Genomic DNA, 21,794 nt, shown 5'->3' with positions numbered 1-21,794 from the left:
TATTGGCTGTATTCATCATGGTCAATTCACATAGTTAGTCACTCTTGAAGGAGTCAATATATGTGGTAGGGGGATTTTAAGTCATTCGTGACAACGAAAAAATATAGCCGGATGTCAAAAAGCTGCCTTAAAGTAAGGTATTCCCCTACATAGGCACATATAAAACATTGTACTGGCAAGACAGCCACTGTTTTGAAGAGCCGTTATCTCTGAGTGTCACTTACACGAAGGACCTGGCGTACCACACCATCGCCCAGTTACCTATGTTCAGGAACCTGCCGAACAGGTTTACACGGATTAAAGTCACGACCGTTATTTATTCAATACTGTAGTATTGCAGTTATGAGAGACTACGGTAAACTGAACATCGCTTGCGAAACTTACCGATCGCCCGCTGACAATTACGAAATTGTGTTTGACATTTTGGCAGAAATTTCCTGGCTATGAGTGGGCTGTTCAAAGGTTCCAACACCTTTTGGTTACGATGTGAGCCAAGCTGAACAAAAGTTCACCACGTGATGAATGCTGGTTGGGGACGAATGGAACCATCTTGTTTAATGAAGGACCTTTTGCTGAGCTGGACGAGTTTTCCATGTTGATTAAGTGGGACGATAAAACCAAGACATTCTTGTCCTCTTTCTTGTTCCATCAGAAAAAACGATAATGTTTATCGGTGCGCGGGCTCTGAGAAGACATCAGTTGCCTATGGTAGCTCAAGCCACCTCTAGTCTGTGTTTTAGAAGCGTGCTGGATTCGTGATACCAAGCCCGATTTTGGAAAGGAGGCAAGCTTTCAGCACTGTTATTAGTCCGATTGTTAGCTGGACCCTGAATAGATCAAGAATCAGCAATCGACAGTTGGCTTTTGCTTCTCGCTTTCAGCATGATTTACAGCCGGGCGTGCCGTTTATGTAGACAAAAGTGCCAGGCTGGGGTTGAGTGTTTTGAAACTAACACGCACCAGCAAGCGAATTCTCACTTGCCCGACGGTTATCTTATGGGCCGAGGCTAATCCTAGAGGGGCTGGAGATAAGCCGTTTTCTCTGAAGGTTTGAAGCACTATCTGTACCAGGGTTAATTGGGTGAATTAAGATCCCTCAAATGGCGTGCCAACGTTTGGATGTGACCTCGGAGGGATGTAACTGGACTGGGCTGGACTCGTAGTCTGGGCATGCTGGGCATACCGGGCTGTCATCAATATGCCCAGATGAGGAGATAGACGGTTGGTGGCTTCTTACCCTTCAAATTGAAGCAGTTGGAGACTCAAAATCTCTCCAGTCTGCCGACTGGAAGAATTGACCAAACAAAACACGCGAACAAAGACTCCAGTTGTGTTTCCAACAAAAGGTCCAAAAAATCGAAATGCTCAGAGGCCACAGAAGGACCGTCAGAGCTCTGCAGTTGACATGGTCTAAGCTTGTTCTATCACCAATCAAGAAGGTGGTCCAGATTGAACCATGCCGTTGTCCGTGATAGCCAATGCATTGAGAGCAACACTACGACCCAAGTCGTCTAGTACCGGGTTCTGATGGGAGTTCCCAAGAACACAACATGGGGTACCAATCTTTTCTTCGCGGGGAGCGACCCTCCTTGTCTCTTGGGGCTGAGAATCCCCCCAGTCCTAGTCAGTCTCAGTCTGTATAACCACACCCGCAAAGCAGCAGCCGCTGTCGGCTTCTTCTTTTGCCTGCTTCAACATCACTTCACGACACCAAAAGATCAAGCCCAAGGCTGTTGTTGTCGCTGCCATAGCGGGTTTCAACCCACGCATTGCCGTCGGTTTGCTTTCGCTGTCCGTTGCTATCTGCAAAGGATATCTATCAATCACCATGGCGCCCTCCCTCTTTCGCAAACGCCACGAGGCCGAGGATATTATTCCTATCCCCGGCCCTCTTGAGACTGTCTCCGCCTCCGGTCGCGATTATCTCGAGAACCTTCAGCAGTTCGAAAAGTCGCACAAGTTCGACCCCAACCTACCCATCGACGACCTCACCGATGTGGACGCCGCTATCGCGACAGGAAATGCCGAGAAGGGAATCGAAATTGAGCACGCGCTCATGGAAGACAACAGTCCCTATCCTGAAGTCCGATCTGTTGTCCGAAACTACGATGTTGATGTCCCCGCCAACACCATCCGTGCCTGGGTTATCGGCATGGTTCTATGCACCATCGGCTCTGGTGTTAACATGCTCTTCTCGTTGCGAAACCCTAGTGTCACGGTCACAACCTATGTTGTCCAGCTTGTCGCCTACCCCCTAGGTCTTGGTTGGGATTTAATAATGCCCGATCGTGAATGGAACTTGTTTGGCCTCAAATTCAACCTGAAGCCTGGCAAATTCAATTACAAGGAGCACGTGGTGATTGTCGCCATGTCGAATGTAAGCTCAACTTCTTGATATATATCTCAACAGCCACTAACTTTATATCAAGGCCGCCTATGGCGGTGGTGTCCTTTACGCAACCGATGTACTTCTTGCCCAGCAGATTTTCTACGGTCAAGAATTTGGCTGGGCGTTCCAGATCCTATTCGGTATAACCACTCTTTGCACTGGCTATGGATTGGCTGGTCTTGCCCGTCGTTTCTTGGTATGGCCTGCTGCCATGATTTGGCCTACTGATTTAGTCAACTGTGCCTTGTTTTACACCCTTCACGACCACTCTGGCTCCGACCCCACCAAAACTAACGGTTGGAGAATGGGACGTTATAGATGGTTCCTGATTGTTGGATGTGGAGGTTTCGTTTGGTACTGGTTCCCCGGCTGGATCTTCAAGGGACTGTCTTACTTCACTTGGGTTTGTTGGATTGCGCCTCACAACGTCACCGTAAACAAGCTCTTCGGTGGCATGACTGGTTATGGCTTGATGCCCACATCTTTTGACTGGACCGTGTACAGTGGCTACCTTCAGTCTCCTTTGATCCCACCATTCCACGCCATTGCCAATGTCCTTGTGGGAATTATTGTCTTCTTCATCTGCATATCAATGGGAATCCACTTTACAGGTACATGGTATGCGGATTACTTCCCCGTCCAGTCATCTGAATCCTACGACAACACAGGCGCCATCTACAATGTCTCAAGGATCCTTGACAGCAACTTCCACTTCAACGAGACAGCATACAAGGAGTACTCGCCGCTGTTCTTGCCAACACAATTTGCTCTCTCATATGGATTGTCCTTCGCAGCTGTGACAGCTGTTGTCGTGCACGTTGTGCTCTACCATGGACATGAGATTTGGAGACAATTCAAGCTTGCCCGCAACCAGGAGGATGACGTCCACATGCGTCTAATGAAGAAGTACCGAGATGCAGAGGATTGGTGGTATGCTGGTAAGTTGGAAATTTTGATACTCGATCAATACCGATTGATACTGACTGTAAATAGCTCTATTCGTCGTCATGGTCGCCATCTCGATTGGTGTCATTGCAGGCTGGCCAACTGGTTTCCCTGTTTGGGCTTACTTCATCTGCCTTCTCATCCCTGTGTTGTGGCTGATCCCTATCGGTGTTGTTCAGGCCATCACCAACATTCAGCTCGGCCTTAACGTTTTGACAGAGTTCATCATTGGCTACATGGTTCCTGGTCGCCCCATGGCTATGATGATGTTCAAGAACTACGGGTATATCTGCATGGGCCAGGCACTCTACTTTGCCCAGGATCTCAAGCTTGGCCATTACATGAAGGTTCCTCCTCGGGTTATGTTTTCTTCGCAGCTCGTCGCGTCTATTTGGTCTGCTATTGTACAGATTTGTGTGATGAACTGGGCTCTCGGTCACATCCCTGACGTCTGCGCTATTGACCAGCCCAACAACTACACCTGCCCCGGAGGTCGTGTCTTTTACACAGCCTCTGTCATCTGGGGAGCCATCGGTCCATCTCGCATCTTTAGTCACGGTGCTATTTATTCATCTCTCCAGTGGTTCTGGCTGGTCGGTGCTGTCACACCCATCATCACATGGCTTCTCGCTCGCAAGTGGCCGCGTTCGATCTGGCGATACGTCAGCACCCCCCTAATTTATGGAGGTGCTGGTATGCTGCCTCCAGCCTCTGTCTACATCTACCTCTGCTGGGGTATTGTCGGTGCTTTCTTCAACCGCTTTGTCAAGAGGAGATACACTGGCTGGTGGCTGCAGTACAACTACGTCACATCAGCGGCTCTGGACTGCGGTCTTATCATGTCGACCATGGTAATCTTCTTCACACTGTACTTGACGAGTGCATCTCCTCCAAACTGGTGGGGAAATTATGGTGCCATGGAGACAATGGATTGGAAGACACATGCTATTTCAAAATCGGTGCCTGAAGGAACCATCATTGGACCCTCCACATGGAACTGAGGTCCCCGAGTTTATAAAGAGTAACAGTCATGAATATGTGCTATATGTGCTATATGTGCTTGGAAAGCGAGATTTGGGTGATTGATGACTTGTCGGCGTTATGGTCTAGGCTTTGTATTTGGAAATGATTATTTTTAGTTACTTGTGCGAGATACCTCAATAACGATTGATGTTGATTGATGTTAGGAAAGATTCAGTCTAATGATATGAGGGAACATTCGATTCAAAGATACGCAATCCATTTCATGAGTTACCTGCATACAATTCAATTAAATGTCTATTAAAAATCTGACCAATGAGCAGCTTTATCGATCAACTGCTTAAACGACTCAACGACCCATATCTGCCCCACTCTTACCGTAGCTGCCCGCGAGGTCAAAGAGCGAAGGAGCAACCCAGTCGCTCTTGCCTTGCCCCAGTCACGTGGCACTCGTCACATGATAACCGAAACTGCCACACCTTCCGTTTCTTAGGGTTGTAAATTCGCACTCCGCCAAAAAAAGGTCTTCCAAATTGAGAATTTCTCGATCGCCATCCAACTAACCGCCCAAACACCACAGCCAAGATGAGTACGTCGCCGCCTGTCAGCTGCTGCTCGCGAAACGACAGCAGATGATTCTCTCGAAAGCAATTCCGCAGTTTTGCTAATGCGTCTCAACAGCGAAGGGTACCTCCAGCTTCGGTAAGCGTCACAACAAGACGCACACCCTGTGCCGACGATGCGGTTAGTTCTTATGCCCTCTGGTCTCTCCGTTTAGATATCCCTCGATGCGCGCAATGGAATACTCGACAAAGAAAACGACATCGAAAATTGGACGATTGCGAGCGTTGAAGAATGTCTGGACGGAGAGGCCTGGAAAATTATTAAAGATGGACCGGAAATACTGATGGGATAATCTCTAGGTCGCCGCTCTCTCCACATCCAGAAGCATGAGTGCTCTTCTTGCGGTTACCCTTCTGCCAAGATCCGCAAGTGTACGTGAACATCTCACTGATATCCGTCGACAAATTCGATATCAAAAACACCCGATACTGTTGAACTGCAGTACTGACCAAGCTTTACAGACAACTGGTCCGAGAAGGCTAAGCGAAGAAAGACCGTCGGTACCGGCCGCACTCGCTACCTCAAGGATGTGTCCCGACGATTCAAGAACGGTTTCCAGACTGGCACACCCAAGGGCGCTCGTGGCCTTACTGCCGAGAAGGCCTAAATGGGACCGCATCCCTTCTGACCCCCTCCACCACCTCTCCGGCCCTACCCCTCTTCTATCACGGACGTTCGAAACACCCATTCCCTCGAGCACGCACACATCAACAATGACGGCTCTCTCATAGCGTGAGCTGAGACCGTAGGGGAATATGGTTGGAACTGGAGCAAGGCGGTGACTGGGACGGGCGGCTGTGTTTGTTGGTTCGTGGATGAAGGACCTCTAAAGGGGTGGCTTGGAGCATGGGCACGGTGTTTTACATGTTTGAGCAAGGAAGTAAAAAAAAGAACCCCTTTGCTCTTCAGAGATTCCATAGGGTTTCGGTTACGAGGTTCTGAAATGGCATCTTGATTCTGCATGAACATACCTATATCTCTTGGACAGGACATATGTGAGAAAAGGCCTGGGCACGCGTCCTGGCAGTTGACGCATTTGTGCATGATACCCTTGGAAATTGAATCGAACTCAATTCAGCGGTAAGGCTATTAGTTGCTGTGATCAAGCTTGATCTTTGTATCATATTCATGATTCTTATGTTATTCGTTGTATTCGTATTTTCTCGTATTTAAATTTTCATGTCCCCCTCTCGAAGACTTTAACTCCGCCATCCGCAACAACATGGTACAGATACTCGGCGGCACCTCCCATTCCCTCGATACCAGGTCCTGTAATACGAACGACACCGCTGACGTCCCTCGCTGTTCCTGTGTCCAACATACGCAGTGCCAAAACTGCGTCAGCCACATGAGCTGTTGAGAGCACAAGGCTGGCATGCTCTCGTTCGAGAGTAGTAGCTTGGGCAGCAACCAGGGGTGTGTCGGCAGAGAGTGTGAGAAGAGTACTGTGAACAAGCTGGGAGATCCGAGTTAGGTGCCGTCATTGATATTTACAAGCTGGGGTAAACTTACACTGCGGAGACCGAGAACGAGGTTTTGTAGTGTGAGGCTTGTAGTTGACTCATCAGTGATAGCAAGCAGGGCATCGAGCTGATCGATGATGAGAACTTTGCGCGAGGCTTTCAAGTCCCCAATGGCGCCTTCGATTTCCTTCTTGATATCCGCAAGGTTTGTACCTCGTAGTACTCTCTCTTTGCGTGCGCCTGGAGTTTGGGGTTTGCTGTCACCGTAAGTTCCTGTGAGTCCATCTACGAAAGTGAAGCGTCCTGTTCTGCTGTGGGCATCTAGATCCAATCCCTGGAGTAGTATGAGTATTTTTCTCATGTGTCTACAAAAAAAAATTGCTGTAAATACAGGGAACTCACCAGTTTCGTAGATCCCTCTCTCCAGAAAGCGCCATCTCTCATAAAACTAACCAGCACCACGCCTGTGTCTTTGGTGCTCTCATCGCCATCTGTGCTTCCTCTCAGGTATGAGTACACATGCCGTAAGAGCAACCAATTTGAACTTGCGCCGAGTACGCTTGTGACAAGATTGAGTGAGCCTTCTGAGGGAAGAGCGAGATATGGCTCTAAAATATGAGGTATCCGTGACACGGAAGCCATTTTGCGGTCGGTGTCAATGGATGTTGTTTGGTCGATATTAAAGATTTTGAGGTTCGATTGTACTGTGCGAGAAGTGTCATAGTGGAGCGTAGGCTGCGTGAGAAATAACCTAGCTCAACACTGCTACCCGGCATTCCTATAACATTTCTCCAAGTGCCGACTCATGTCAAATTGCAAGTTTGTCTTTTTCCGGTTTCCCCAAGAGTGTAGTGATTTGCAATATCAAAGCATCAAATTCCTGTTGGTCACTGCCTGATGTCTAGGTAACAGGATGCAATCTGAGATTTATCTCAAAATGTGCGCAGGCCAAGGATCCTTAGCTGAATTGTTGGTTGTCCAGGAATCACAAGATGGCTGTGTTATGAGAGTTGGCCATCAAACAAAGACTCGACTAGCGCGGATAAACGATAAAGAGCAACTGCTCTTCGCTTCTTACTATTGTGATCTGAACTGACGGACTTTACTGGGACTCTGCTGGGGGCTCGAATGGTACGTATCTCAATGAACAGATGACAGGCCAATGAATGGTATATGTTTTCACCAAGAACTCGGATGAGTTCTCATAGTGATAGTATGTGAGGACTGCATCGGCGATGAATACCCAGGACATATCATGTAGTGAGCATAATATTGACATCACACATGTTGGTGGCTTTGAAAACATCCAGAATATCGACTCTATTTAGCTCATGAAATTTTGTGGTGTACTTCGGACGCCTTATTATAGATATAGTACCTACCTAGTGATTTGGACATATCAAATCAGATTTATCATGACTTGCTGAACAAACCTCCAAAAAGTGATGACCCCCCTCCACCACCTCCACGGCCTCCATGTCTCCTCGCTTCGGTTCTGATCCATTCCTTTAGGAACTCTCGATCAGCAAGCTTTCTGGCATCAGAAAGCTTGGTGGCTGTCTGAGCTTCCCCGCCGTCAAAGCTCAGAAGCGTAGGGATGCTCGTAATCATGTAAGTCATGGCCAGGTTGGGGTCTCCCGACATGATATCTGGTGAGTCAAACTCTACAGTAGCGAGAGATACTCCACCTTCCTCCTCGCCAATGCCAGACTCGACGAGGTCGTGGAGGAGAGGACTGACAGCTTTGCATGTCGAGCACCACGAAGCGGACCAGAAAGTCAGCAGGGGTGTGCGGGACGATGTCGAAAGTGAAATGTAGGTAGAGAAAGAGTCATTGTTGCGGATACTAGCTAGCGGTCAACAAACAAGCTATTTCTCGGCGCACAAAGACCCAGACAGCGATCGACAAATAAGGGTTGCAAGGAGGGAACATGTGCGGAGACATGTGATCTGTCAAGGCGACGCGATTCGACTTACGGGGCGTATATTTGGTTCTTGGCTTGTCGCGGTGTGCTTGATGAGATTGAGGCTCGTTGAATTGAGATAGCCCGTAAAGACGATGTCTTGCCGTATAACGGGCGTAGTCCAGCGCGTAGAGAGAATGTATGCATTGTGTTTTTTTTTTTAAATAATATTTTTTGTGTGGTCTGTGGTGATTTCAAGGATACAAGGGTGCAAGATGAAAAGTGTCAAAACAGAACACTGCAGTACAGTAACATTGAGCCTCAACAATGGGTGAACGGGATGAAACCATGGAATGCGAGCAGATTCTGGAGGTGAGACATGGTTTAGCTGACCAGCCTCAGCAATGATGTAATAACGCTTCTAGGCATACCGTATCTCCCGCAGCGACCCTTGGTCCAGTGGCTCCAGGACCCTTCGATAGGCGGGGGTTGCAGAACCCACTGGGGACAGTTCACAGTAAGATAAGCCAGTGATAGGACGCACGGGACACCGTTTAAACGCCATAAGTCGGTCACGCGTGCAGCATCTACAAAATACGAAACTTGGTTTAAACTGGAATCGATCGTTTTTAATGACTCTGCCGCCGCTCCCGCTGGTGACTATTGCTATTGTTATTGTCACCAGGCCCCGAATCCTACCATATTGAATGCGTGGGAGTGGAGTTGGGCCCCGGTGATCCAACGTTAACCTTACTCGTGTTAGAGTGGCAGGCTGGACAAACAGTTGAAAATTAACCTTTCATGCTTGGCTTTCCTTGGGCTTGCTTGGGCCTGTCCAAGGTCCTTTCCTATCAAGGAAGATGGACGGACCCCTTGTTCATCTACATATCTCAAGTACTGTATCTACCTGGGTAGGTCCTGGTACTAGTAATACACATATATCTAGACGAACGCGTCCTCCCTTTGTTGTCGTACCATCTCCCTCTCTCTGTGTGTATCAAGACTCGAGCGGCTTCTTCCTTTTGATTTTCTCGTTTTCTAGGTATCATATTGCCAGGATTCCTATTGTCTTTACTCCTGAAGGATTTGACGACAACCAGCATACACAAGCGATCTTCCCACGGCACTCCACAATTTATTGGATCTTATGCCTTCCATTGCTTCGCTACACTAACGACCTGCCTCCCAACCTTTATCATTCCTACCATACATAAATCCTCCATCTCCATCTCCATCTGCATGTGCCCTGAAATCACCTAGAAATCCTTCATCCTCCATCCTACTTCTTCCAATTTTCATCCAACTTCGCAGACCTATAAACGGAATATGTTCAGCTCCTGAAATCGACCTTACCAAGTTTCTATTCATCAAGGTCGTCTCACTCGGTCCACAGGCATTGCGCCTAGCCCGCTCTTTGCCCCAGAGAAAATTTATAATATCAGAAAATTCTCTGTGTCTTCAAATCATTGACTTGCAAATACTTTTATCATGTCAGAAAACACCAATGTGCCCAGATGGCGGCGCTTTCTGGGCGCCGGCGCCGGCTCGACTGCCGTTCCCCGTCAGAATGATGCTTACGGGCCGTCAAAATGGAGTATGGGAGTTTTGAACGACAAAGAGACCATCGAGGTTCCAGGTTAGTACAAAAATATATCTATTTCAATGTCCATGCCAAAACTAACGCGCCGCAGGCTCTGTTCTTCTCCTTGCGTCGCATCGCAATGAACCGCTTGGTCTGCGAAACGTTCATGCGAGAAACTCCCATTCTTCTATTCCCACTGGCTTTGCTGTCGACGAGCGGAGAGCATCAGCCTCTTCAGCAGCGGCGGCGGCAGCAGCTGCATCAGTTGCGGCGGAGAGCCATCGTCCAGCCAGCTCGAGCCGTCCGGCCAGTGCGAATGAAGGCAAGAAGAAGACAAGTGACGGCGCCATCATCCTGGAACCCCAACCCGAGGACTCGGGAAACGACCCTCTGAATTGGCCGTCCTGGAAACGAGATGCTGCTCTTTTGTCACTCGGATTTTATTGCATGATTGGTGGTGGTACTACCCCCTTGATTGCTGCTGGCTTCACGGATGTCGCCGAAGAGTACGACGTCGACGTGGAGAGAGTGGCTCTGACTACTGGACTTTACATGATGGGAATGGGTCTTGGTTCAGTTGTGTTCTCACCAACTGCCATTCTTTATGGTAAGCGCCCAGTATACTTGGCTAGCGCCGTCATGTTCATTGGCACATCGCTCTGGTCTGCATGGTCTCCAAGCTTCAGCTCTCTCCTGGCAGCCAGAGTCTTTCAAGGCTTTGCTGTCGCCCCAGTCGAATGTCTCCCCTCAGCTACGATCGCCGAGATCTTTTTCCTTCATGAGCGAGCATACCGTATCGGTATCTACACCCTCCTTTTGCTTGGTGGCAAGAACATAGTCCCTCTCGTTAGCGCAGTCATCATTGGTAGTCTCGGATGGCGCTGGACCTTCTGGATCTTGGCCATGATTATTGGCTTGGGCGCTGTACTCCTCTTCTTGTTTGTCCCCGAGACATTTTGGGACCGAACACCTCACGCAAGACCCAAGCATCCGTCCAAGAGGCCAAGCTTCCTCCGCCGGCTCTCATCTCGTCACCAGCAGGTTCAACGACCCGCAGAAGAAGAAAAGGTGCTTGAGCCTGAGCGTAAAGAACACTCGTCTGAAGCATCTCCTACCCAAGATGGACGACAGTCGCCTGCTCCCTCCCATCACTCCCATCACCAACGAGCCAGAAACCTCCATGTGGGTTTTGCTGGGCCTGACGCTGCCGACAAAGAGACCACAGCCCCGGAAGTCGACTCTGACTCACCCAAGCTATTGGCGAATTCTTCGGATAAAGACTCGGCTTCGCCTTCTGGTGCTGACACCGCAACTGGGAGCGATTCCTTCAACAACCCATTCAAGCTGGGCCCGAGCCTCGAGAACGAAAAGTTGGACGCTTCGGACTTGGAGGGCCCCCAGAAAGTCAAAGCATACACGCACAACCTCCGCCAACAACCCCCGAAGTCATTTACCCAAACCTTGAAGCCTTGGCATGGACGACTCAACGGTGACAGTTGGTTCAAGGTTATGATTCGCCCCTTCGTACTCTATGCATACCCCGCCGTTTTGTGGTCATCTGCCGTATATGCTTGCTCTGTCGGCTGGCTGATTGTTATCTCTGAGTCGATTGCCATGATTTACCGCAACTCGGAGTCTTATAACTTCACTGCTCTTCAGACGGGTCTGGTGTACCTCTCGCCGTTCGTCGGCGGCATCCTGGGAACCGGTGTTGCGGGCAAGGTCAGCGACGTTATTGTCAAGATAATGTCTCGTCGTAATGGTGGACTATACGAGCCTGAGTTTCGTCTTGTCATGGCCATCCCTATTCTGATTACCACCTGCATTGGTCTTATGGGATTCGGTTGGTCGGCCGAGGAGAAAGATCACTGGATGGTCCCTACCTTCTTCTTCGGTGTTGTTTCGTTTGGATGTTCGCTTGGCTCGACAACAGCCATCACGTTCTGCGTCGACAGCTACCGTCAATACGCAGGAGAGGCTTTGGTGACTCTCAACTTTTCAAAGAATATCCTGCACGGTCTTGTTTTCAGTCTCTTTGTTACCCATTGGCTCCACGGAGAAGGTCCCAAGATGGTCTATATCTGGATTGGTATTATCCAGCTGGTCTTGATGCTTTTCACGATTCCCATGTACATTTATGGCAAGAGGGCTCGCATGTGGACGGTCCGAGCCAACTTGATGGAGAGGTTTTGATTGTAGTACATTGTCATTGCCTTGTTTCGACGCATCCTATGCATTTCAACAGAGGTGTTTTGTTATCGCACTCATTGGTACGACAGACAGGAGTTTTGGATTTCTTTACAACTTGCATCCTATGGGGCAGCACGCAAGTGCTGCAGTGTGGCATGATCTACATATTAGCATTTGATAGAATGATAGCGCTCAGAATGACTACTGAAATGTTCGTTCCTGCATCTAACTATCCATATGAGAGCACAACCTGTGAACACAGACCACAAACTATTCCAACTAGTACACCAAACTACCGCCGCTAAATATTTGAAACACATCTATATGTACCCTTGTTCATCGAAACCGTTCATTGGGTTTACTCTAAGCCATGTCGTTCTCAGCTTACCCGTTCCATGGTAACGTGCCAACGCAGGAAGCCTGTGACAGATCCGGTCGATCCGAGATATCGTCACCCGCCTTCACAGATGACACACAGTGTGTTGTTGCGTGCTGTCGGAGAACATCGAAACGGAATGGCGTTCTTGCGATGTCTGCCGTAACGCGTGTAAGACGGCACCTCCACCTCTTAGATCAGACAAATAAACAACAGCATATATGTTTCGTCGTAGTGTAATTGGTATCTTTATGGCAAGGTTGATGAACATTTGCATCTCTGTTGATCAGTGTTCAGGATAAACACTTCTTCTCTCCGGGATGAGGCGGCACGTCTTGAGCAGATATGTATTGCCCAAGCTTTATCAACATACCTTGCTTAACGAAAACTTCATTAGGTCGTAGGAAGGGTGACTGACTTAGACACTAAAGACCTTGCTTCTGGTCTCTACAAATAGTCCACAATCTTTTCACAAAGATCACAGAGACCTCTCGAATCAAACGTTCTTGATGAGTCTTTTATCAGGTTGTAAAATTGCTCCGTAGTGGTATATAACTGCGCCATATGCAAGGCCTACCCATGCCATTCAAAGATACAGACCCAACGCCCCTTTCTTTTCTCTTTTATATACATGCCAGGATATGTCCTTCTCTCTGTGTGCTTACAAAACTTGGCTCATATCCTGGTTGCCTCATAGTTCATACATCTTTCTAGTTACGCCATGTCTAAATAGTTGCGTAAAGTTCGTTCTTAGTTGCCGTTGAAAGTCAAAGAAACGATGCTGGTTTACATGACGACACAGTCGCCCTCCTGCTTCTGGTCCATCTTGCTTCGAGAGATACGTTCGCGCTGGCGTGCGCCATTCTTGCCTGCACCCCGTTTTAAATCCTCCAGGCGCTCACGAGCCTTAGGGAAGTCTTGGGCTACGAACCATTGTTAGTTGTATATCGTTTTTCGTCAATCTGATTGTACTCACCAGCTGCTCGCCAATACCAACGCTTTGCGTCCTCGAGATTGGGTGGAACACCAATGCCCACCTCCGTGAAGTATCCCATAGCATACTCAGCTTTGGCCAGACCTGCAATGGCAGCTTTTCGGGCCCATAGATATGCTTCTGTGTCACTCTGTCCCAATACACCTTCGCTGCCCGTCAAGTACCAGCCGCTCAGAGCGAGCTCTGCTTGGTGCTCCTCCTGTGTTGCCGCTTTCGAATACCACTGAATGGATTGTCGAGGATCAATCGGGCAGCCCAGCAACCCGTACTCAAAGGCGCAGCCAAGTCGGTATTGAGAGAATTTATACCCTAAGTCGGCAGCCTGAAGGAACAAGCTGTAGGCGTATGCCTCGTCTCGAATGATAACATCATTCGGTTGCGCTGACTCGTACAGCAACCCCAACTCGTGCAGAGCATGTGGGTTGTCCTTGTCGGCTCGTTCTGCCGCTCGCTTCAACCAACCCACAGCTTCTCTAGGGTTTCTAGGCTGGCCGAGGAGCCCCTTTAACAAGATCATTCCAACCTTGTACATCGCCGGAGGATCGCCCAGAGTTGCAGCTCGCTTATACCACTGGATCGCCTTCATTGGGTCCTTGCGCGTGCCGCCACCATCTTCGTGGCCAATTTCACAACATACCGCAGTACGGTAAGCAGCTGCAGCATGCCCAAGTTTGGCAGCAGACTGGTACTGGGTGAAAGCTTCCTTGTAATCAGATTCACCAAAGAGACCTCTTCCAAGGCAATCGGCCAGCAAGAACATAGCATCTGGGTTCTGAGCGTTTGCAAGCTTCTTGAGAATTTTGTGACAGTCAATCAGGTAACGTTCACGTGCCCTGGAACGCTGCTTAGGGTCTGGCATCTTGGGTGCCAGCACATCTGCAGCTTCAACTAGCTTCTTGGCTAGTCTCAGTGCCGAGTCCTGGTCGTTTGCGTTGCTTTTAATAAGCATTCGGAGATGCTCCAGTTCTTGGGTCGTGACGGGACTTTCTTCTCTGATAGGTGGCTGTGAGCCATTGTTACGAGGTGGTGATTGCTGCTGTTGATACTGAGGCTGCCGCTGTGCCTGGGGTTGGGGCTGCGGCCGAGGTGCTGGTGTAGAAGCCCCGTAGTTCCGGACTGGGGCTGGCTTGCTACTCATGTGAACCATGTTGTCTTGCGCCAAGCCGGGACGGACGGGTGTGGGATGTGTAGGGAGGCCCTCCATGTTCACCGGTCCTCCAGTATGGATACCGTTCATTGCTGCTGGTGCGCTCGGCCCCCTGGGTGGCAGCTGGTTGTATTCTTGATCATAAGCTGTATGGTAGTTGCTCATGGATGGCATAGGAGGGACCGCAGGGACATCTGGTACATCACCAGCCATTTCAAAGATGGCTGTTTGAGGTTGACGGAGCATTGGCTGGGATTTCGCATGGTTGAGTACCGCTGTTTGATGAGCTACTCGCTGAGGCTGTTCATGGGTAGGACGCATTGACTGTTCGAAAGAATCGCGTTGCCCTGTGCCTGGTGCCGCGTCAAAGTCAGGAAGGCTGGTCCGATTCTGCTGAGGATGCTGGCTGTAATCCGAGTTGCTATTCCGTTGGGGGTCGAAGTAGGCGTCATACACTTCTTCGTATGAAGCCCTCTGTGAATTTTGGTATGCCCTTTCGTCATTGTAGCCGCCATTGTAGGGAGCGGCCGGGCCTCCCTGCGGACCGGCTGTATAAGATCTCTGAGGGGGCGCCCGGTGACCGCCAGCAGTCGAAGGTCGTTGAGGTATACCTCGGCCAGCGGGGGTGCTATATTGCATTGACTCCATCCGTTGAGGGGGTGGCATGTTCGCTGTCTGCCTCATGTCGTCCACTGGCATGGTCCTGCTTCGCGCTGGTGGCCCAAAGCCACCTGCAGGAGGTTCTTGCGAACCATGGTACCCATTATCGTAATCCCTGTAACCTCCTTGAGGTCCATAGCCTGCATCTTGTTTTGGGGGAGGTCCTTGTGGATATCCTCTGGGAGGAGGCCCGCGACCTCCATTTGCTGGCGGCCGGCCGTACTCGCCTTGGCCTCGATGGGTATCTGAACTTGCACGTCCACCTGGTGGCATCATTTGTCTCTGATTCATGTCCATTTTCGACATTTGATCCACCATTTGTTGCTCATAGCCCATGTCCGGTCTTTGTCTGTCTTGTGGTGGATACTGTTGCCCGAACTGACCATCTCGAGGACTCATAGGAGGAGTGTTCATGTGATTTCGGCGGGCTTTTTATTCTCTAGTGAGCTGGGTAGCATGCTGTGATATGAAGGGGACTCACCTGCAGGATCTGAATTCGCAGCATACGGCCCCGGACGCATACCATTCTGCGCAAGATGTCCATTTGACATGCCTGGACCTGGACTTCCTCGATGGGGAGGAGGGCGCTGTGGACCACGATGCGGATCAGCCGTTTGTGAGCGAGGAATTGACCCTCCGTGCGGACCGGGCATTGGGCGTCCGCCACGTCCATAAGGATCGTGGGGAGGTGTTCCTCTGCCGTAGCCCTGGTCTTGGTATTGTCCTCCATATCCCTGACTAGAACCTCCATCGTATTCATCATAGCCATGGCCTCTTTGATGCCGTTCGTAGTGTGGTTGTGTTCCGTATTGCTGCGGCGGCGCACCATTATGTTGTCGCGGGGCAGGCCTGGGTGGCCCTTGTCGCTGTTGGCCACCATAGCCACCTTCGTACAAAGATGCCATGATCGCGATACGATGGCTAAAGAATAGAAGGGCTTGAGTGTCGTCTCGTCGATAGTGTTTATCGGCTAGAAAGAAGACAATATGAGTTCGTAAGTCGTTTGGCGCAAAATCGGTTTCAATCACTGTCGCATGGCGTGCCGCAGCTACGGCAACTGGGTTTCCAGTAGGTGTGTGATCGGCACTCCGGATCGTGGAATTAGTGCAAGAGAACCGACAGTGATCTCAACCAGAAGAAGTATTCAAAAGAATACAACAATGTAGCAATGCTCCTGAGTTTATATAGAGAAATTAGGAGAACGCGAGAAAAGCACCGAATAGTTGGCTGTATCAGAAACAAAAGAGGGTGACGGTGATGAGCGACTGCTATAAGGAACAAGATAGCCTCGGTTGAAAATGATGTGTCTGATGGACAGGTAAGAATGCCTTTCAAGCGATGCAAATCGAAAGAGGACGGGGGGAATCCCTTTATTAATATGTTTGGTCATCCGAAACGGCAAAGTTCATGGATAAGTGCCTTAGTAGGTCAGGTTGCCTCCAACCTCCAACGTGACCTGCCCCCGGGTTTGTTGCCATAAGTCAGGTCCATATTAGCTGCAGCCCAGTAGAATTCGTCCAACTTCTTCAATGAGAGAGCATGTGGAGTGAGGGCGCTAAATCTACAGTGGCTTTTCGGGTCGTTTATGCCCGTTTTCCAGGTTACCTTGAGTGGATACATCCTGCATGCGGGTGGTACCTTACTTGACGTTTAACCCCTGTTAGCCAGGTCGGAAGAAGTTTTGAGACTGCGCGATGAAAGGCTCCAGGGGCATCGCATCATTTATCAATACCTACCCCCGGGTCTAGTTTCGAGAGTTGCATGGAGGCCTTACTTATTTTATGTGTCAGGTATGTTGAAGGAGCGTTGGGCCTGTCGCATGATAATTAAGCGACTCGGTATCAAGGACATGCCGATGAGAGAATGCATGGATAAACCATATTCTGACTGGTATCCTCGTACATACTGGATTCATCCACAATTATGAACGGGTCAAATGGGCTGTGAAGGTTTCCCCATTCCAACAGGACAAGACAGAGATTGGGCGCTTTGCCGCTGCCGGTGCGTACATAACTAATTGTGGCTTGTACCAGCCCCTGGCTGTTCAACGGCGACGCTGACCGGTTCTACCACGCATCTTACCATTGCCGCGCTGTACAGTAGGATTCAACGTGTCAATGCCTGGTTGAGACAAAGCTTTGTTGTGTATCACAATGCTGGTCATTATAACTCAGTGACCTAATGGTGTTATCAGAACCAATAATACCATCAACTCCATACGAATAAGAATTGCCGAAGACTCCTTTGCCGTAAAAGTCGAAACAAAGCAATAGACCGAATGATCCTTTGAAAGCCGTGTCTACATACATACTTTCTTGACAGACCCCTGGTAGCCCTAAGCACGGTTCCTCGCATATCATCATCTGTGGATCTAACCAAGACACATGGTTTCCTGTCAACGAACGATTCATAGGTAGCGTTTCCGGAGAGTTAGAGGAGCCCTGTGGCGGCTAATCGGCGCTAGATACCTACCACCTGTGCAGGCGCAGGCTGTTGGAAGACACTGCAATACCTGTGCGTAGATGTTGTGGACAGAGCCAGGTATCCATGTTCGCGCTTGGCACTGTGAATGTGTTGACGTCAGGAGAGGTTTTCCGGTGTACTCTTGTTTGAAGCCACGAACCCTTAAGCTCGATGTTATACGTAAAAATTGAGGCAGCTACTATCTGAGCGGGTGTGTATATCCGACGAAGCCGGAGACTTGTCCACCCGCTCTGGTTTCCTGCGACACGATTTGTCGAGTGGCCACCCAAGCTGAAATTGTCTACTGGCCAGTAAGAAGCTCCGAAACGTCTTGATCGGGAAGAAGGCTCTTCGCCACTTCCCAGCGAGTCGTTCTGTACGAAGACGTGGATTCGAGCTGCGGAAAGCTGAGACATGGTATGAGCCGCCGCGCATACGACAGGTTCAGTTGACTCTACTATGCGTACCCCCAAAGCTGAACCTTTAGAGATCGTCAATGGATGAATAAAGGACCTACGTATTACAGTCCATGATTTGTACATGTTCTTTTCCACGTTGGTTACTATTCTCTTTCTTCATAAACAGTACATCAGTTCTTACACACCATGCAAGACTATGGTCAACATAATTATATTCCATGATTCGAAATACCTACGGCACCGACAATTATTTGCCTTTGGATATGTCCATCGGGGCTAGGTGGTCGGGTCCGGGACAAGATTGGCTCCGTGACCGCTTTCCCGATCGAAACGCCCACCAATGAGGGAATACTGCCAAATCAATGACGGATGCAGAATCGTGAAAATCATCATTGGAACAACCGGCGCTCAGTCCAATTTGACCGCACTCACGGCTACTCTGTGCGAAGTTTGATCTTTTCGACATTGATTATATTCTGCCATCATAATGGCAGCTAAGCAGCCATCGTCAAGGTGGTGGTTCTGGACCAAGGTCGTTATGGGGTACGGGTTCTATGATCGTAGCATACTCGCGAAATCACAAGCTAACAAATTGATGTAGTGGTGCTGTCGTCGCTGTCGGCGGACCAGCCTTCACCATGTGGTTGACACCTACCGAGGAGGAACTTCGATCGAGATACAACCCCGAACTGCGCAAGAAGAGTCTGGAGAACCGCGAAGAGCGACAACAAGATTTTGATGACTTTGTGACCCGATTGAAGGAGTATTCAAAGTCTGACAAACCGAGTACGTTTTTTGTGTTGTTTCGACACCAATCACTAATTTGTTGTTAGTTTGGATCGTTGTGAAAGAGGAAGAGGAGCGAAAGCGAAAGAACGCTGCCGCTGCCGCAAAGGCGTCCAAGGTCGAGACCGACACGCGACGGGAAGAGATGAGAAGAGAGGCTGGCCTGGACGCCAAATAAAATTTTCAATGGTCGTGTATGTTGAATGCCATTTTTTCTTGTAAGACTATGAAGAATGATCAAGGGACGACTCATGTACAACAGCTGGGTAACCTGGGAAGCCAGTTGAATGGTTAAGCAATCACTTGGAGTTAGTATATTTATCACCTGGCAGTTCGTTGAAACAAAAGATGCCTTTGTTCTTTTTCTGTTGTTCAATCCTGATGTCTTCTGTCAAATCAGATATGCCCATTACAGAGTAAGGTGAACCAAGAAAGTCGAATCCTAAGAATATTTATTTATCTTTTGGCGAGTATCAATTATAGTCCAAAAATGCTTCTAGTATACCGGACTAGGTAGTTTTACTGCTTTTATTAAGTCGTTCACCACAATTCAAAAGCATTATGATTCCTGACCTGAGCAAAAGAGTTGAGACACTGAGTTACCCCACGGGCTGACTGAGCCTGTAACGTCACGACCTACACCTTTAGCTCTTGATATCCATTGCAAAGTACCCCTACCGAGCCTAACTAAGGGCGGAGCGCCCAGAGCCCCTCCTCTTCCTCGGCGAAATGGTAGTTCCACAGGCGAAAACTCTTGGCACGCACAAAATCTACTTTGACTTATCACCACTGATTCGAAGCCGACGGCGACAAACAGCTAATTAACCAAGCCTAACTACTGGTACGTTGCCCGACCCGCGCATGCACGAATTTACGATCAATTCCTCTCCGAACAATCGATTTATCCCGTTCAAATTCGACCCCGACTGACGAGTTTTGTTCCAGTTTCGATCGAGTCCCCCGATCCCCCGCAATCGAATTTCGCCCATCATGTCCGACGTCCAAGAACGCCTCAAGAAGCTCGGCCTCGGAGCCCGAACTGGTACGTGATTTTTGCGCAATTTTGAAATTACCTCTGAGGTGAGAGCAACAAGCTGATCTATAATACAGGGTATGTTTGCGCATAACGAGGCTTATACGCCGTCACAGCCGAACATCGCAGCTAACGGAACAACTTAGTGGAAAGGGTACCCCCCGACGAAAGGTCAAGCGCGCACCTGCCCGCTCCGGTGCCGACGACAAGAAGCTTCAGCTCGCCCTCAAGAAGCTGAACACCCAGCCCATCCAGGCCATTGAGGAGGTCAACATGTTCAAGCAGGACGGAAACGTCATCCACTTTGCTGCTCCCAAGGGTTAGTCATACCACTTTGGTGTTGTGCGCGGGGCTGTAGTTGTATACTGACATATGCCCTTTCACTCTAACAGTCCACGCCGCCGTCCCCTCCAACACCTTCGCCATCTATGGAAACGGCGAGGACAAGGAGCTCACTGAGCTTGTCCCTGGCATCCTTAACCAGCTCGGCCCTGACTCCCTTGCTTCTCTCCGCAAGCTCGCTGAGAGCTACCAGAACCTCCAGAAGGAGAAGGGTGAGGACGACGACGAGATCCCCGACCTTGTCGAGGGTGAGAACTTTGAGGGCGAGCCCAAGGTCGAGTAAATTTCCTCCACAAAAAACTCGAGGGCGATGGGCAGTGAGATCGTAGGCATGTCCGGCCAAGAGGCTGGCTAGTTTCTCCTGCGAGGCGGGTTTTATGTTTTCCCCCTTATGGGTGGATAGTCGTGACAATCACTCCCCGGCTCTCTATTTCGAGTAGCTGAGGAGTAGGTACGGGTATGCAAAAGGTCACAGCTTGGGAACGGTCGCGGTGGAATGGCGATTTATGCTGGCTGAGGTTGATTGATCTGTACAAACAAACAAAAAATACGACTTACATCGGGAGAAATACCAATCTCTAATGATGTCAATGATTGCTACGCTTTTCTAGTTGGAAATCTGACCCTCCGTCATTCCTGATCCACCCTACAAGTGCTGCTTCACGCACTTCTTCCTTTACCTTTCTTCTATGAGCTGTGAGTTGGCCTTGTTTAATATCCTGATAAGTACCAGACTTTAGATATAGTGCTGTGACAGAGCACCCAACGCCAAGTCTATCGGCAAGGTCTCTTGCTGCCTCCCACATGTTTCGCCTAGACATTCGACTTGCTGCATTTGTGTTGAACGCTTTCCGGCCTTGGATAACTCCCCCTATTATGTTTTCTTCAAACCCTGAAGATGACCATGCTGCTGCAAGGTTGCTGGCCGATATCTTATCAGCCCGATTCTTCACGGCTATTTTTGAGAACTCGAACTCCAGACCAGTTGTCATGACTGAGAATTGCTTGAATGAATACCCCCCCGCCCACATCTTTTCAGCTAAAGGTCTCAATCTGCCTTCTTCTGAGAAAGCCCGCCTGCAGGCAACATTAGAATGTTGAGATTCTGGCAATACGATGCTGTGAATGTATGCGTTGGTTGAGTCGATAAAAAGTGATGTAAGAGCTGAAAGGAGCGAAGTGCATTGCTTGAGTGCTAGCTTGTCGGAGCAGGACTTGGAAAGCGTTGGCGGTGCATCGCCTCGAGCAGGCTTCCGCCTAACAATGCCGGTTCGAGAGAAGCAAGCTCGCCCTAGTAGAGAAGTGTCGGCATTTGGATCAGGAGTCCTTGTTGTAGGAGTTGGTGCCTCCCATGCTGAAGCATCTTCTTGGGCAGCCATTGTGAGTTCCATACTAGCATCACCGCCTGTTTGAGTCAGAGATTAAATCGATGGCAATCTGGGAATGTCATACATGGCGCTTCTGAGCAGTACATATGCAGTCTTACATCGTCTTTA

General features: G+C 49.4%; 9 protein-coding genes across 9 annotated transcripts; 5 read left to right on the top strand and 4 right to left on the bottom strand.

The window, feature by feature from the left end:
• Nucleotides 1-1,828: 1,828 nt before the first annotated feature.
• On the top strand, nt 1,829-4,335 carry FGSG_08669 (uncharacterized protein; the record flags this gene model as incomplete). The annotated part of the gene is made up of 3 exons (XM_011321770.1): nt 1,829-2,377; nt 2,430-3,327; nt 3,383-4,335. The coding sequence occupies 3 exons, from the start codon at nt 1,829-1,831 to the stop codon at nt 4,333-4,335; spliced, it is 2,400 nt and encodes a 799-aa protein (XP_011320072.1).
• A 501-nt stretch (nt 4,336-4,836) lies between these two features.
• On the top strand, nt 4,837-6,087 carry FGSG_08670 (uncharacterized protein). The gene is made up of 4 exons (XM_011321769.1): nt 4,837-4,904; nt 4,997-5,059; nt 5,239-5,310; nt 5,401-6,087. Exons 1-4 carry the CDS (start codon nt 4,901-4,903, stop codon nt 5,544-5,546), a joined length of 285 nt encoding a protein of 94 aa, XP_011320071.1. The 5' UTR covers nt 4,837-4,900; the 3' UTR covers nt 5,547-6,087.
• A 29-nt stretch (nt 6,088-6,116) lies between these two features.
• Nucleotides 6,117-7,044, bottom strand: FGSG_13322 (uncharacterized protein; the record flags this gene model as incomplete). The annotated part of the gene is given in 4 exon segments (XM_011321768.1): nt 6,117-6,247; nt 6,263-6,395; nt 6,452-6,736; nt 6,805-7,044. The coding sequence occupies 4 exon segments, from the start codon at nt 7,042-7,044 to the stop codon at nt 6,117-6,119; spliced, it is 789 nt and encodes a 262-aa protein (XP_011320070.1).
• A 771-nt stretch (nt 7,045-7,815) lies between these two features.
• Nucleotides 7,816-8,871, bottom strand: FGSG_13321 (uncharacterized protein; the record flags this gene model as incomplete). Its single annotated transcript, XM_011321767.1, has 3 exons — nt 7,816-8,252; nt 8,380-8,549; nt 8,738-8,871. The coding sequence occupies 3 exons, from the start codon at nt 8,869-8,871 to the stop codon at nt 7,816-7,818; spliced, it is 741 nt and encodes a 246-aa protein (XP_011320069.1).
• Nucleotides 8,872-9,794: 923 nt separating this feature from the next.
• Nucleotides 9,795-12,081, top strand: FGSG_08672 (uncharacterized protein; the record flags this gene model as incomplete). Its single annotated transcript, XM_011321766.1, has 2 exons — nt 9,795-9,942; nt 9,998-12,081. 2 exons carry the CDS (start codon nt 9,795-9,797, stop codon nt 12,079-12,081), a joined length of 2,232 nt encoding a protein of 743 aa, XP_011320068.1.
• A 1,159-nt stretch (nt 12,082-13,240) lies between these two features.
• FGSG_08673 (uncharacterized protein) lies at nt 13,241-16,160 on the bottom strand (the record flags this gene model as incomplete). The annotated part of the gene is made up of 3 exons (XM_011321765.1): nt 13,241-13,377; nt 13,431-15,683; nt 15,737-16,160. The coding sequence occupies 3 exons, from the start codon at nt 16,158-16,160 to the stop codon at nt 13,241-13,243; spliced, it is 2,814 nt and encodes a 937-aa protein (XP_011320067.1).
• A 2,378-nt stretch (nt 16,161-18,538) lies between these two features.
• On the top strand, nt 18,539-19,275 carry FGSG_08674 (uncharacterized protein). Its single transcript, XM_011321764.1, has 3 exons — nt 18,539-18,680; nt 18,739-18,923; nt 18,971-19,275. The coding sequence occupies exons 1-3, from the start codon at nt 18,625-18,627 to the stop codon at nt 19,099-19,101; spliced, it is 372 nt and encodes a 123-aa protein (XP_011320066.1). The 5' UTR covers nt 18,539-18,624; the 3' UTR covers nt 19,102-19,275.
• A 638-nt stretch (nt 19,276-19,913) lies between these two features.
• FGSG_08675 (uncharacterized protein) lies at nt 19,914-20,913 on the top strand (the record flags this gene model as incomplete). Its single annotated transcript, XM_011321763.1, has 4 exons — nt 19,914-19,965; nt 20,004-20,034; nt 20,103-20,275; nt 20,349-20,913. The coding sequence occupies 4 exons, from the start codon at nt 19,914-19,916 to the stop codon at nt 20,579-20,581; spliced, it is 489 nt and encodes a 162-aa protein (XP_011320065.1). The 3' UTR covers nt 20,582-20,913.
• FGSG_13320 (uncharacterized protein) lies at nt 20,886-21,677 on the bottom strand (the record flags this gene model as incomplete). Its single annotated transcript, XM_011321762.1, has 1 exon — nt 20,886-21,677. The coding sequence occupies one exon, from the start codon at nt 21,675-21,677 to the stop codon at nt 20,886-20,888; it is 792 nt and encodes a 263-aa protein (XP_011320064.1).
• Between the last annotated feature and the right edge of the window lie 117 nt (nt 21,678-21,794).

This window comes from Fusarium graminearum, chromosome 2, assembly GCF_000240135.3.
Source record: "Fusarium graminearum PH-1 chromosome 2, whole genome shotgun sequence".
NCBI lineage: Eukaryota > Fungi > Ascomycota > Sordariomycetes > Hypocreales > Nectriaceae > Fusarium > Fusarium graminearum.
The sequence above is the reverse complement of the archived record's forward strand: the minus strand, read 5'-3'. Positions and strand labels throughout refer to the sequence as shown.